This window comes from Microtus oregoni, unplaced genomic scaffold (assembly GCF_018167655.1).
Source record: "Microtus oregoni isolate MIOR12 unplaced genomic scaffold, Mior012 000050F_011, whole genome shotgun sequence".
In the NCBI taxonomy this organism is placed as follows: Eukaryota; Metazoa; Chordata; class Mammalia; order Rodentia; family Cricetidae; genus Microtus; species Microtus oregoni.
Genome location: NW_024543235.1, coordinates 236,382 through 252,534, shown reverse-complemented (window position 1 = coordinate 252,534; position 16,153 = coordinate 236,382). Strand labels below are relative to the sequence as shown.

General features: G+C 44.2%; 1 protein-coding gene across 1 annotated transcript in view; it reads left to right on the top strand.

Annotated features, from left to right (window-relative positions):
• Positions 1–16,153, top strand: part of LOC121436956 (collagen alpha-6(IV) chain-like) — a gene marked incomplete at its 5' end in the record, with an annotated part of 57,656 nt that overhangs the window by 18,411 nt on the left and 23,092 nt on the right. The window contains 13 exons of the mRNA XM_041636874.1: positions 312–356; positions 848–901; positions 1,594–1,663; positions 2,647–2,754; positions 3,818–3,967; positions 5,006–5,110; positions 6,278–6,438; positions 7,142–7,321; positions 7,855–8,038; positions 13,442–13,513; positions 13,767–13,874; positions 14,839–15,060; positions 15,442–15,603. Coding sequence (XP_041492808.1) covers positions 312–356; positions 848–901; positions 1,594–1,663; positions 2,647–2,754; positions 3,818–3,967; positions 5,006–5,110; positions 6,278–6,438; positions 7,142–7,321; positions 7,855–8,038; positions 13,442–13,513; positions 13,767–13,874; positions 14,839–15,060; positions 15,442–15,603 — 1,621 coding nt within the window. The remainder of the gene's footprint in view (positions 1–311; positions 357–847; positions 902–1,593; positions 1,664–2,646; positions 2,755–3,817; positions 3,968–5,005; positions 5,111–6,277; positions 6,439–7,141; positions 7,322–7,854; positions 8,039–13,441; positions 13,514–13,766; positions 13,875–14,838; positions 15,061–15,441; positions 15,604–16,153) is intronic.

Here is a 16,153-nt window from a genome sequence, read left to right as displayed (position 1 = left end):
AAATAAGAAGGTGAATCCAAAGACAAACACATAGGCATCCTCATGAATATTAACCTTCATCAGGCGATGAAAGGAGACAGAGACAGAGACCCACATGGGAGCACCGGACAGAAATCTCAAGGTCCAAATCAGGAGCAGAAGGAGACGGAGCACGAGCAAGGAACTCAGGAACTTAGGAAGGTTTCCTTACCTGGCTTTAGCAGCTCCTAAATCTTGAACTCGGGTGGATAAGTTTGTTATATGAGTTTAGCAGCATTTTTTTTTCAAGTGTGATCTATTCACTTTCCAAGGTGTGGTTCTTCACTTCACAGGGTCCCATGGGTTCCGAAGGAGAACAAGGACATCCGGGGAGACAGGTATTTTGATTAATATCCATAAAGCATTGGTATACAAAATCTTAATCAAAAGATCACCGTGCTTTACTTAACATAGCCAAGTGGAGACATTGCTTATAATGCAAATATAATGCAAATTGTCTATGTTCTAATTATGTAATTTTATAATCCTAGTCTCTCCCCTGCCCCGCTTCTCTCTGTTCTCACCCAAGAGGATGGATAACCACTGTTACACTACATTTTGTGTTTTGACATGCCAAGGTGCGGTAATATATAATGGCATGTTATCAAGGGTCAACAAGGCTAGCCTGCTTGTATCCACACCTCTGTGACTCTTATGCACTTTAATATGCAGGTTAACTACCTAATGCCATATTATCATCTGTAAGAATTGGCAAAGCTGTCCACACTCTGAATGACAGCAAGATCCCTGTACTATTTGCCTTGGCATAATTGACAAAGCAACTCACCTTATATATTTGAACTTAGTGATAACTAAGTTTCTATCACAGGGAAAGAAGGGGACTTCTGGTTTTCCAGGGATTAACGGGTTCCCAGGAATTAAGGTAATATCATTGGGATTTAAGAAGTGAAAAGGTGAAGAATTCCTATAAATGCCTACTTAGGATACGAAGTGTTTTTAACATTTTGATGCTTTAGATGTCACAGTTTTCTTAAATGCATGTGCCCCATGCTATACACAAAGCTGATGAACATTCATCAGATGTTACCAACACTTAGTGTTTAAAATTCTCTGCTGACAGTGCATCCTGCCTACCCTAGTACCCACTCTGGGTATTCCCCTGAATCAGATTCTAGTCACTGAGTCTATCTTTGCAGAGAATTAGGACTCTTTAGACTTCCTTTGCCATCATTCAAACAATAAAGGTGGTAGGCGTTAGAATCTCAAACCTGCTGAGAACAGAAGGAAACAGTTGAAACCTGGTGCCTCCTTAGCTGTGCTTATGCTCCACTTCTTGGGCCCAGAAATAGGATGCCTCATAGTGGTGTTGCAAAACAAAATTGAGATCCCTCGTCCTTGACAAATGTGCAGATCACATTTGTAGATCCAGCTACCTTGTGTCATCTTCATCTTTGGTTCCTTGTTCTTGGAAATTAACCTCTGAACTAGATGATCCTGGAAGGCAGGGGTCAAGGGGGGACTTGCTACTTTTCTGGGGTTTTGCTTTGAAGGCACATAGATCTTGGGTGATGTAATCAAGGAAAATTTTGTGTTCGATCTATTTCATCTTTACAGGGTGAAAAGGGTGGCGTTGGTCTGCGAGGCCCAGACATTTTCACCGATCCGGATGGCACTGTGATCTCAGGTGCAAAGTGTTAAAACCTGTGTCTCCTGTGATTGTTGAAAGAATCCATTGTTAGCCACTAAGAGAAGAAAAGACAAGGTGTTAAAACCTATATCTCCTGTAATTGTTGAAAGAATACATTGTCAGCCACTGGATGACCGACAGTATCAAGGGCCACTCAGGAGTCCTGAGCTTGGTGAATAAATCGAATTCCAACCTCTTAGACAGACAAGCCAAGTGCAGCCTCCCATTTTTGTATTGATCGGTCAGGACAAGAATCTGGGCTTTCCTAGGCTTAAATTTGATTAACAGGAGGGTTCTCCTGGAATGCTTAGGGGAGCAGCTGGGCTGCCTTTAGCCTTAGACTGTAGAATACTCAGGGTTTCATGGAGATGCCCGCAAGCATGCTGCTCATCTTCGAGCCCAAAGCAGTATGTTATTTAGAAAGTTTGTCCTCCTCTGTCCTCGTCCTAGTTACTGGGTATGTTCCACCCTTCCTCTTTGCCTTTGCTAAACATCTAAATGCCTAATGTTGATAGTGGCCTCCAGAGTTCTACTCCAAAGAAACCTATAGTGATAATTATTAATCACTTTAACACCGACAATAAACATCTAAGGCTGTAGCAGTAGAAGACCCTTGCTAGCACTTTCCAGGGCTTGTCAGAAAAGTAAAGCTCTAACAAGACCAAGTATGAAGCATTAGTAGTGACTTGGTGTGATGGTACATGCCTGTGATTCCAGAACTTGGAAGTCTGAAACAGGAGGATAGTAAGTTCAAGGCCACCCTGGGTTACATCTTGAAATCTAGTTACAAAATAAAATACTAGTGGGGCCTTAGCTCTGGAAGGCCATTATCACTAAGATCATTAGCAACTGGGAGGCCTGAGAACAGCAACAAAAACTGCCAGGCCCATCACAGTTCCCTTCACCTCTTCCCTGGCATTTTGTGGCAAGTGCAAACATCCACTGTAGCATCTTACTCTTCTCTTTCATTGGAATGTCAGGTTATCCTGGAGACCCTGGTGTGCCAGGCCTCCCAGGCCCTAGAGGAGATGAAGGCATCCAAGGCCAACATGGCCCTTCTGGCACCCCTGGCCTCCCATCGTTAACAGGTAAAGCAAACTAATCTGTTCTGTGCATTGATCAGTCTCTGCCGTACTCCAATCCCTAGCATCTCCCTCTGAAATTCAGGAACCAGGAACCTACCCAAGGTCAAAGGAAAGGTAGACTGGTCAGTAGGTTTTCCCATAGCTAGCCTAAAGCTAGTGTATACATAGAGTCGGCCTAAGTCAGTAGCTTTCTTTTGTGTTAAATGAGCACCACAGACAGAAAGACAATTCCAGACTACCATCGAGGCTGGAAGTGATCGAGTGGTTGGAACCCTCTCACTCTTCCCCTGGATGTGTCATTTGGTCTTCTACCTGCCAGGAGAGTTTAACAAAGAAGAACCTGGCTATGCCTGAATCCTCAAGGTGGCTGCTAAAAGCCTTCATGAGGGGTGGCTAAAAGTGTAACCTATTTGGAGTTTCTTGGCATATACAAAGCCATGTGTTCTATTCTTAGCATGAGATAAATAGAGAGACAGATGATAGATAGATAGATAGATAGATAGATAGATAGATAGATAGATAGATAGATAGATAGATAAAACTGTACCTAGACCCTCTTCTAGGCTTAACTCTAGCACAGAATGGCCCTAGGATCCTATGGGTGATACTATTCAATCAGTCTTCATAGGAGACAACATAGATTCCATTCTACAGGGCAGAGAAACAGCATGCCAGAGTCTGGGAGGCAGGGCTGGTCCTAGTATAAACACCCAGACATGTCTATTAAAGTCACTAGTTTCTAAATTCCATGGAGAGGGCCCCCTGTAAGGATATTTGTGTTTTGAAGGGAGGCCGTTCATAGGTGGTACAGCTGGGTCCAGCACTGAAGTAGAACCAATAGAGCAGTCAGCGGCTAAAAACCTAGCTTTTCCTCACAAGCTAACCACAGTTTCCTAGGCGATTAGGTAATCTATTCTCAAGGGACGTTCCTAACTGTCATGAAAGAGAGGAGCGAATGAGTTCCCAAATGCTTCCCTTGTGTTGGTCTGTCTCTACACTGCTGATCAGAATGTGCCCAAACAGTAGGGTGCTATGGTGAGCATTTTGTGTGGGCTTATCTTTCCAGGTCTTCCAGGTGCCCTAGGGCCTCGGGGATTTCCAGGCCTGAAAGGAGACCAAGGAAACCCAGGGCGCACCACCTTTGGAGATGCTGGCCTGCCTGGTAGAGTTGGTTTGCCAGGTTTACCAGGCTTACCAGGCCCATCAGGCCCACCTGGTAAGTTATTCTTTCCTTCCTTTGGTGTTGAGACCTAGGCCTGGTTCAGAAGCTTTATGATTTTGACAGGGCCCCTCCCAGAAGAAACAGTTCAGTGAGGACCTCCAACAGCAGTGGGGGCAACAATGAAGGCTCTATCCCCTCTGAGTCAGCTCACCTCTACTGGCAGTAACAATAGTGCAGTGTGTCTTGTGTCAAGAAATGGGCCGGCTGATGATGACCAAACACTAACGTCTGTATTTATCACCCTTCTGTCCTGCACGGCTCTCAGTGCCCACACCCCTACCACCTCTGCCAGGACTTTGACTTTTCAGATCCCAGGGAAGTAGAATTGGACTTATTTTCCGAGTGTCCTGAGCTCCAGTGAGGTAGGCTGAGGATCTGAGAAAGAAGCCCTGCCTTCATCCTCAAAGTGTCTGCCGAAAGCCTTCATGGGGAGGGGGCTAGAGGTGTGGCCTAGTTTGGTGGGGTTTTGGCCTGTACAAGGCAATGGGCTCTGTTCCCAGTCTAAGATAGCTGATTGAAAGACAGACAGAAATATAGATAGATGATAGATAGATAGATAGATAGATAGATAGATAGATAGATAGATAGATAGATAGATAGATGACAAAATGTGAGTATCTACACAGTGCTTATTCTGGACTCTGAGAGAGAAAGGCTGGAAGTATTATTGCCCAGCATGTTTCTTTACAGCCTAAATCCCCTGACCACTGCAGCTGGCACCTGCTTCCTCTTTGCCCAAATAAGGCTTTCTTGGCTAAAGCCTGGCACTGCTGAGTTATTGAGTTACTTTGTTCATCTCAGAATCTAGTGCAGTGTGAGACACGTAACAGTCATTCTGCTAGTACAGTGAATAGAGCCAAATGAGAGTCCTGTTGGCTCTTCCGCGGCAGGCTTGGCAGAGATCCCAGGCTCGGATTTTTTTCTCCTGCTCTGCTCTGTACGTTGACCCTCAAGAATCCAGCCTTCGAGACTGAGGTGAGTCCTTAGGTTTATACCAGCCTCCAACCTTTTGTGTTCTTTCAAATCCTGCAGGTCGCACATTTGAGACTGCACCCTTGCCTAACATAGAGTCTGGGTTCCCGGGTCTCCGAGGAGAACAAGGTCCAAAAGGACATCAGGGCCTCAAAGGAATAAAAGGTGAATTTTGTCTCTTAGATGCCTTTGTCCCCCCAAATCCCTAGAGAGAGTTTAAGGGGATTGATCAAAACAGTGGCCTTAGGAACCTGAACAGAAGTATTCTGGGTTACAGAGAGAAGGTATAGGACTCATGGAAGTGTTTTAATTGGGGCTCTAAGAGTGGAGCTGGAAGTTGAGGTCACACAGGACAAAAAAAGAGGCTTACGGGCTGCTCTTTCCACCCCTTGAGCCCACGATTCAGCATTCCAGGGTGCTAACTAGTCCAGCTAATTCACAAGGCTTTGTCCAGACACTGCTTCCCAACACCGTTAGCCTGAGGACTCTATAGGTCAAGACCTGAGGTACTGAAAAGGCCAGCTAGCTCCAGGAAAACAAGTGAGGTCTCAAGAGCTGCCTCATAAAGCGGCTCACTCAGGAGGTCTCGGATCAATCTTAAGAAATGCAAATTCACTATGCCTGTGATACTTGGGATCAGAGGTGCTTCCAATTTTGTGGCCTTTGGATTTTGAAATATATTACATAGATTCTGCCAGATAAGCATCCCTAATCTGAAGAATTCCAAATCTCCCTTGCTTAGCGTTTGTGCTCAGTTTTCAGTCATCCAAGAACTAGACCATTCTCTCAGAGTTTCCAAGATCTCAGTTTTCTAAAAGATCAGAAGAGATCCCTCAGGATCATAGGGAAATGGAGCCAAGCACATTGTGCAGACCGTGCTGTTTCCATGATACTTGTAGCTCCTTTGTATGTCTTCGGATGTGCTTTGTTGAAAATGAGCTTGGGGGCACACGCCTACGTGAGTTTGAGACCAACATGCCCTGTATGAGACCTGCCTTTGAAAAATGCACTTCGCTGAAGCGCCTGCCATCATCAGTCACACCAGTATGTGTGAACTAAATTCTAGGCCCTCGGTTGTTTTAGTGGCCATTGGTGGTTCTCAACATGAGACTCGATGGTAGCTGGACCTCTTCCAGGACTAGTAAAAATTGACGCACAAGCCCAGCTGTCTTCTGGTGGCCTTAGGCTCCTTGAGTCTCTGCAAAGCCCTTTGATTTTCCCCCAAGGGATGCTTGTCAATCATGGGTAACCACTCTTGGAAAAAGAACCTACTTCATTAGTTGTCGTCGTTCGTACTTTTCTTTGTTTACTTGTTGTCTCTTTTTCCTTCAGGAGACTCTGGGTTTTGTGCTTGTGAAGGTGGGACGCCCAACATTGGACCAAATGGGGAACCAGGCCTGCCTGGGGCACAAGGTCTCATCGGCCTCCCGGGTATTAAAGGGGCTAGAGGAGATCCAGGCTCTCGGGGTGCATCTGGCCCAGCTGGGGCTCCAGTAAGTCCTAATTAACTTTGATACAGAAAGGGGAATGGAGAATTCAAATGTTCTTCGCTTCCCATCAATCATTTTTCTAATGAAAGATAGGGGTAAAATAAATGCATGATAACAATCTCTGAAGATTTTGCTTACATTTCTGCAGTTAGCCAAATCAATTCTTGTTTCCCATTGACAAGTAACCAATCACAGTGGTAATTGGGAGCACAAGAAATTCCCTCAACAATTGAAAAATCAGAAGCATTGCTTTTGTAAGCCTAGGCTCTAATTGGAAATTGTGCTGATGAATTAGTGGAGAAAATCTTCTGCCGAGAATAAATTAACAGAAACTTTGAAAATAAGCAAAAAAGAAAACAAAACCATGGGCCTTTGTCACATGAAGCAATCTGACCAGATGGTCTCTAAAGTCGCTTTCTGCTTTAACCTACCATTGTTCCCTCCTTCCCTTGCACACAGTAACTTAGATTTGCCTGGCTGAGTGATACTGCTTAGAAACTAAGAGGAAGTCCAGTCTTCATAGATTTCAAAGTTTGGAAAAGATACAGAAAATGTGAAGTAATTATCCAAGATAGCTACATAATCACTTGCCCAGAACACTGTGAAAGAATACCCTTAATCACACACTTTAGGTCATACCGTTGCTCAGCACAAGAATTCTATGAAGCCTGCATTTCCTGATTGCTGCCTTTTATTTCTTTATCAGGGGTTATTTGGATCTAGAGGACACACAGGCCTCAAAGGAAAGAAAGGAGAACCAACCATCAGTAGAGGACCAAAACGGCCAGGAGACAAAGGTGACGCTGGTCCTCAGGGGACTCCAGGTATGGCAGGAGCTCCAGGCAAGGATGGAATACCAGGTTTACCGGGCCTCCCAGGCATTCAGGTAAGTAGATCATTCCTAACTGGTTAGCTCTATAAACCACCTTACTGGACTCAGGGGAGACTTACTGCTCATTGCATTATGGAATAAGATAGAATAGAGTCTGACTCCCCCCAACATGTTAACTCCATGCTTTAATTTTCTGTAAAATAAGATTTTTTTTCTCTATTCTCTCATTTGATAAGCACTAGGAATAATTAACCATATCAATTTCAAATGATTTGGCTTCCCAATGACTTACTCTCTCAAGTAATCCAGTCACTTTCTTTGACTACAAGGGTTGTTGGTGCCATTCTCATTTCCTACTTCTTTCCCCTAGCCTTATCTAGAACCTCTTTCAAAGTCAGACCACCCAGAGTTGGCAAGACTCATTTCCAGTCAGCAAACTCAGAGGCTGGTTGATAAACTAGAATGATGGAGAATGTTCACAAAACACAAAGCATTGCTCACTGACTACCTCGTTACTATGGTTAGAGGCCTTTTCAGATGATAAGTCTTAAAATGATCTTTCTTTCTCTTTTTCTTTTATTGTTTAGGGAGACAGTGGATCTGGCTTCCAAGGTGAAAAGGGGTCACCAGGACTTTCTGGTAAAAAGGGCCTTGATGGTCCAACTGGACCACCAGGAATTGGGCTGCCGGGGCTTCCGGGCCCCCGTGGACTTCCTGGAGATAAAGGAATAGATGGGTTACCAGGGCAACCGGGCCTCCGTGGAGCTCAAGGTGAGTCATACAATCAGATGGTTTTCGACTTGAAAAGTCAGCCTTTTGTGAAATGACCATGACTCATAAGCATGAAATGCGTCAGAAAAAGAGATCTGACTAGCTGTAATCACTCCAGTCAATCCTCAAGGGGTTTCAAGTAGGAAATGGCTCATCACTGTATTGTGGTAAGTTTGTAAGGTAGAACAATGTGGGTTTCAGCTCTTCTTAATGAAGACTCTTGTAATTGAACTGAAAATGTCATGGAGCTGCCTAGGTAGGTTATGAGCTCACAATCCATAGAAAAGTTCGGGGAGAGGATGGATGGCACTTTTGTAAATACCATCAAAGTAGTTAGCAGAAGGTTTGATAAATAGTTCTCTAAGTTGTATGGTTGTTATGGCTATAACATCAGGAGACAAAGACCTTTCCCAAATGACAGACCCTCAGATTGCTCAGGGATTCTAACCTACCCCTTATATAATACTTAACTCTCTTTCAATAACTTAGTTTTCCCACTTGAATTTCAAGGTTTATAATAGGCAATATTCCTGCTTATATAGTCTGAAGGTCCCATACTGTAACTTGTCTTTTGTGCAGTCAAAAGACCTCTTCATCACAGTTCTTGTGGTCTGTGACTTTTCCTTTTCTATGAATGGCACCACACTTCTCATAGTCATCGAAGTTTGAAAATTTAAGGTGATCTTGTTCTTGGAAATGCCTCCCATGATTACTTTGCTCTTCTTGCTGATAAGTTCTCAGTATAGCATGCCTAGCTTATCAAATGCTCAAGGGCTTTTGGAAAAGATAGACGTATGGTTGGATGGATGGATGGATAAGTGAACAAAAGACAATTTCCTATGGAGTTTTTCTTCTGTTCCTTGCTGAGTGTTTCCATTCAATTCTATTTATGCACAGTGCTGACAATTACCCTTCTCTTCATTTTTACACTGTACCATTATTACTTAAATTACTGCTTCTATTAATGGTTTTTTATTCTTTACCAACAACATTGTAAAGTCTCTAGGTACTGAAGAAGGTGAAGCTTCTTACCCTTTCAACCTGCCTAGCAGAGTACAGCATTCCTTGAGAGACCAATATTTATATACAGATGAAAAGCCCTTCCTAACAACCTTGAATGGTTAACAAATAAACATAATATATCCTGTCTTAAATGTTCATATTTTAAAATAGACTTTGCTTAATGTGATAAGCATGGAGGCACAAGCTAAAGCCTCATTCAAGATTCTTGAAACCAAGTCAGGATTTCATTTCACAAAGGTTTATGGAAGCCATGAGAAAAGTCTGTGTTTAAGTGCAGGCCTTGTACAAGCTAGGAAAGAGTTCTTCTTCCCTAATCTGTATCTTGTTAAATAATATCCATTTTCCTTTGAGAAGTTCTGATTTCAACTCTATTCCCTGGGGTTATTAGTTACGGTCATTCTATTGCTCTTCACCTGTTGCTCTCAACCCTTTTTGAAGGCAAGTAGGTTTTAAATTTGGTTACAATGCATGATACCTATAAACTTGTACACTCTCAAACCTTTTGGACATTATCAACAATCTTTTTGTTTGAAATGAGGCTGCATCAAGGAAGATACCAGTGGGATAGTTTCTATCCCAAACTAGTAAATATAGAACGTTCTCAGGAACACAGTGCTGGTAAGTCTAGTCTGGAAGGTGTTTTATGTAGAGAATGTTCTTTTGGAAGTACCTGGATTTTCAAATAAATCTTTATTAGTTTTGTGTTGGGGGTGTTTGTTTGTTTGTTTGTTTGTTTGAAACAGGATCTCTCTACATGACCTTGACTATCCTAGAACTCACTACGGTAGACCAGGCTGACCTTGAACTCACAGAGATCGGTCTGCCACTTCTTCCTACATGTTGTGATTAAAGGTATATAGCACCACACACTGCAAGTACTTCATTTAGAATACTACATTTCCTTTTATCTTCAGTAGTTAAATATAACTCACTAAATATAATATTCTTTCCAATCATTTACAAGCACCTTTATGCGTTATAGCCAGCTCTGTTGTCACCAAAATGTAAGATGGTGTTCATAAGTGTTGCCTATTCCTGCCAGAACCAGACATTTGTATCGCCAGGGAAGGGCATGCAGTCATCAGAAGCTGTTCAACTTAGTGGTATGAATTATTGCAAACTCTGGGAACACTGACAACTGATGGTCCCTACAGAGGCTCTGGCTCCAGATTTTCAATGTAATCTATCACCCAGGTTATTACTGCGAGCGGTTTCTGTGTACTTGATTATGTGTGGGTGCCAGCACTCCACTCAATGCCCATGATGAATGTGGTTGGCTAGTAGATCTGGTCTGTACACAAGACCTCCCTTAGGACGCAACAAACACGTGTCTCGGTTTCATTATTTCTTTTCCTGCCCATGATTGGTCTAGGTGATTATTGCTGCAGCAGGGAGAAAGATGGTTAAAAGACACTTAGGCATGGCGGGAGGCCAGAGCTCGCTACATCTTCAGGTTCTCAGACATGGATGTTGGCGAAACACCTTTTCTCTTTTGTTCACCTTTGCCTCTGCCACTCAGAATGCCTTAAATACTACATTGCACCCTTTTGGAGGCAGGGTAACTGTGAGACTGGGCTGCAGAGGCTGTCACTGGCCACTGATACTGCTTTAAGGGCTCCTTAGTACCTAACTGCAAGGGACCACAGGAGGAAGTGGTATGCAGTCCCTGAGAGGGGCTGATTTCCTTCACCACACGTGTTAATGCATTGGCCAGTTTCTCATCGCATTTTCTGAGCTTTCAGTGGGTTCTAACTTGCCTTGCAAGGTGCGTGTGCAAGGAGCCACTCATGTCTAGTCTCTATTATTTAGTGTCAGAATAAATGCAAATAACAGAGTCTTGAAAACTAGAGGTACTTTATATTCTAAAGATGAATTTTGGTATTTGTGGTGGAAATTCTGAACAATGTAGTCATCTGTTGCACGTATAAAGCAAAACCTGGCTAAAGCTGACTTCTGCTTTATTGCGAATGGTCGGAATTCAGGAATGTGAAGCTGAAAACATGGCAATATATAATAAAAGCAGACACCATGCAAAGTGATGTGAAGTCCTTAACTTTCCCATCATTTTAAAGCCCTCCTTTCAAAATATAGTGCAGGGTGGTCTGTGTCAGAATGGTGAGGAGGATATTGTGGAGGAACTTGCTGCCTTGATTTCTTCTGGCTTCTACCTACCTTCCTTTGTCACCAGTTTCCTTCCCTAGAATGGATGGCTGGCCTCAGTTCCGTTTTGTAAAAGCTTTTCTCTGATCTAGTTCTCACAGGTGAAAAGAATCTATAAACTCATCTGATAAATTGGGGATATGGGTGGCTTTACATTTAAACTCCACTCAGGGATACTTATATTTTATTTAGTTTGTTCTGTGATACATGATTAAGGCAATAGAAATACAACAGTAAGATACAGACACATTGAAACTGATGGGCTCTGGAGTTAGTTGGGTGGCAGAAAAGTCTCGTATGGGGTCCCTTTCATGACATCAGTTCCAGGGGATATCTTTCCCTTTCATTCAAAAGCTCTGGGCCCCAGCAGAATACAGGACTGGAAGTTCCCAGCCAGCGGGAACCATCTCACTCTGAGGTGCCTGTCAATAGCACACATTTCCACAGTGGAGAAAGCTCTGCCACCTTAGTGTCTGACATGGTGAAAGTGTGTGCCCACACATGGGAGAGGATTCATGCTTAGGGCCATCTTTATAGCTGCGGGGAATATGACCAGAAGAGCAGGAGGTCTAGAAGCCTTCCAGGACCATCACAAGACTGCCTACAGCGAAACACAAGGCGCTCAAGAACAGAAGCTCCTCTGAACATCTCTCCAGGAAGATACGAGCTGCCATTCGCTGAGCAGGCAGCAGGGGCCAGGCATGGCATCAAGCGCTTCTGTCTCTGTCTCATGGACTGCTCACAGACACTATTGGATAGGTAGCTCCCCTTCGATGTATGAGGCTCAGAGAACTCAAGTATTTTCCCATACAGGTGTGTAATAACAGAAATAAGACACCAGCTTAAATTCTGTCTGGCTCCCGAGCCCAGTATAACCAATACAATATACCGTTCAATTCCCAATGTTGACTTAAGAGTAAAACAAGTGAGTCTGTTCGTTTGTTTTATTTTTTTTCTTTAAACAAGACTTTATATTGGAGAACAGAAGCAAGTAAAAGGAGAGATGGCAGTTACTTATGTAAGCAGTCTGAATCACAGGCTTTATACACAGTTTTCAAAAATAATCCTACGCTGTACTCACAGTTTTTAGAGTTGTGGTTTTTTTGTTATTGTTTTTTAACAAATGCTACAGAGTTTTGTTGGAACCAGTGACACTGTGGTTTAAGAAAGACCTTGGAGGATTGTTTTAATGAATAGGGCAAGCTGACTTTAATTAGCATAGCAATTGTTTGTAAATGGCACTCAAGGAAATCCACAAACAGTCTGTCACAGAGAGTTTATTGAAGGTCCCCTCTGTGGTCCTACAGACTATTTGCAATATGAGTGAGCAAAGAAGAATTTCCTACAGAAAAGGCTGTGAATGCTAATCTCAGCCTTGAATACTGAAATTGACTGTCTCTGTTCCCCAAGTAGCAGAGTGTACAGTTTCTGAGAAGAAGCTGAGGAGTCTCAATTTGTCTCTCATGACCAAGGGAGTGATCTTAAGTGTTTACTTAGTTTAGAGATACACATACCTGAATAAGGATGGCCAATAAATTTTAGTGGACTCAAAATAATGAACTGCTTTAAAAGAGCCCCATGCTTTGAAGACAGCCTTCAAAAAAAAAGGCTTCAATTCCCAGCACCTACACGGAAGTTCACAGCTAACTATAACTCCAGTTCCAGAGGATCCAACACCCTCTTCTGGCCTCCACCGGGCCTCCATGGGCACCAGGCACACATGCGGTGCACAGCATACAGGGAGGCAAAACACCCAGATGCGTACAATTTTAAAAATAAATATATAATTTTTTTTTCAAAAGAAGAAGTGTAAGTGTGAACTCGAATAGCTGTGGCTTCAAATTATCCACTCTAATAATGCAGGCACCATGATCCCTTAGTGCTGGAACTTAAGTGCTAGAAAGAGATGCTAAGGGAACAGCAAGCAGACAGTTGCTGCTCATGGCTGCTCCTGCATGGGTGACTCCCTCTGCCTAGATGGCAGCTTGCCCATCAGGCAGTGGTGGTTTAATAAGTGATACTCTGGCACCTGAACACTAAGAACAGGATTGCACGCGCCGGTTGTGTCTCCCAAGAGTTTCGGAGGCCAAGCTGTGGGTTCCTAGCTTCTGAGTGGGGAGACCACGATTGTCCACTAAAAAGAATTGGAGGAAAGGAGCCTAAGGGGGGAACTCTTCTCTGTCTTGGTGAGTTCACACTTCCATGTGTTATCATTTACAGGGGTAACCTTGCCTTGTATTATTCCTGGGTCATACGGTCCATCGGGATTTCCTGGAGCTCCTGGATTCCCAGGTATGGAATGTGGCCAGAGAAAGTAAGCACTCTTTAAGGGCCTTGAATCAAAGGAAGCGGAGGATCCCTTAGTGATGAGTGTACGGCTGAGTGGCTTCTCAGTGACTGAGGACACAGTGGCTGGAGACTGTGGTGTTGAGAGGCGTGACTCAGGGTGGTCGGCCAAGAGAGGAGGATTGTTGGCTAAACATCATAAATCTAGCCTCTCCTTGCTAGTGTCCCTTTCCCCTCACTACCTGCACTTGGGTTTCAGGCTCTAAAGGAGCTCGGGGCCTCCCTGGAATTCCAGGCAAGCCTGGCACTCATGGAAGTAAAGGAGGGCCCGGAAGTCCGGGGTTAATTCATCTTCCAGGATTGCCAGGTAAGGAAAGGAGGCACCCCTTGTGTGGCTGTTGGGTTGGGATTCTTTCCACTCACCACGGGTGACAGTAAGCTAGGTCTGCTCCCTGGTGTGGCTGAGATGGTTTGAGTTTACTCGCTTCCTGGCAAAACGCAAGAGAGAGCCATAGATAGAATGAGGGCCTAACACAGCAATAAGGACCATGTCAAAAACAAAGGAGGCAACCCCTTGACTCTCAGATGAGGAAACCATACCTCAAAAAACCCACTGTGACAAAACCAGGACTCTGCAGCTGTCTGCTTACCAGTCTTATGGCAGTATTCCAGATGAACTACTTGGAGGTCAGAGAGAGTTATTCAGATCGGCCCAAAAGAAGCTGAGCTTCAGGCCTGCAGTGTACCACAGCTTCTCCGACTGTGTCCCCTAGGTCAGCACCTGCAACACCTGGGAATTTAGTCGTCATGTCAACTCTCAGCCTGTTCACAATATCCAGTGGGCAGAACCTCCAGGATAGTGTTAGCAATCTGTGTGTCATAATATGTTCTGAACTGCCATTGCTCTAGCACTCAGGGCCTCTCCTAAGCCGTCTGCTCTAGTGTGTCTTGTTGCTTCAGGTCTTTCCACTACTTTCTGCCCACTTGAGAAGAAGGAGGGCATGGCAGCTGGAGCTCAATAGCTGCAAGAGAGGCTAAACTTTGACCAGAGGGGCTCCGTATGACTTGGGCTATTAGCAACTACCGAGCCCCAGGAATAGGAGCAGGTTGCTAAGCTGTGCCAACTCCCAGCCTCCCAGAACTAGAACTGTCTTCCACTCATGTGCTGTAGTCCCTACCTCTGCACAAATCCTCCATGGGATAGAGACTGCTGATCATTATTAATATATTAGCTTTTGTATTAGAAAAAGCCGTCTCAGATCGCCATCCAAAGAAATTGCTTCTAGACATCATTGCTTTTTTTTTTTAAATCTTTGCCTCTTTACATTTAGGATTTCCTGGACCTCATGGGGAGAAGGGATTGCCTGGGTTTCCTGGGCTTCCTGGAAAAGATGGCCTGCCTGGGAAGGCTGGCAGTCCAGGTTTACCAGGTTCCAAGGGAGCCACTGGTGATATCTTTGGTGCTGAAAATGGTGCTTCCGGGGAGCAAGGACTACAGGGATTGCCAGGGGACAAAGGATTTCCTGGAGACTCTGGCCTTTCAGGGCCCATGGGTGATTCTTCTTGACCCCTTACTTAACAATGAATAGAAAGCTTTATAATAACTGCTGTCTTTGCATGAATACAAGCATGAAATGCATGGCTGAATCTGAAATAATTAATTGGGAAGCTGAAATGACATTCTATTCTGTCTCTCTGTGAGGGCGGATTTTCCTTATGTGGTTGGAGTCTATTTTCCTATCCTAGTAATTCCAGGAGTAGCTGTAACCAATAGTCATATTTTTTTCTTTTTTTTTTTGCAAAGCTGCTGACAATAGAGGACAATTCACCTGAGCTGAATCCTGGGCTAAAACTTCCATTGGAAGATGATTTGGTGGCACAGTGCCTCCCTGTGATCCAGCCTATAAACATTTGCCACCTCTTTTTTTTATTAGGTTTGACTGGGAAGTCTGGTATGCAAGGCCCCAAAGGTGAGAGGGGCAACCCTGGAACATCAGGACCACCGGGAGAGCCAGGACTCTCAGGGTCTAGTGATGCATTTGGTGTCAAGGGCACATCTGGACTCCAAGGAGCACCAGGCCTTCCTGGCATCTCAGGTAGGTCCACTGGAGGAAGAACCCCCAACTTGAGCAACTTTAGCTAGGCTTTACTTAGGCTTAGGCATCTTGGGGACTAACAGTGGCAGTGTGACATGATCAGAATCTAGGAGATTTGACTTTCCTAATCTCTCAAGTGTCAAATCCCAAGTCACCCTGGCTGTGCCAGGCAGAAGGCATTGCTATGGTTTAGCTTCTGAGTTATGACAACAAATCTCTGTCATTTCTGTCCTCCATGGCCTCCTGCCCCCTTTTGATGCTTGGGCCTGCCTCTGGCCTTTCTCTATTTTTTTTTAAAGCCACCCTCTGCTGAGTTGTGTTGTACAGTCACTGGGGCTATGGCGAGCCTGCTTTGAGCTACAAAGAAACTGAAGCTGAACTCCTCCCACCCCACAGTGGCCTGCCTGTCAGGGGAACAGACCTCTGAGGATCCATAGGCTAACAGTGGCTTTCACTCAGTACCAAGGAATTCTATACCATCACCCTCACTCTGTCTGCTAGACTAAGCGGCTGAAGCTGAGTTATTGGCAGAGCCATTAATATCCACTTT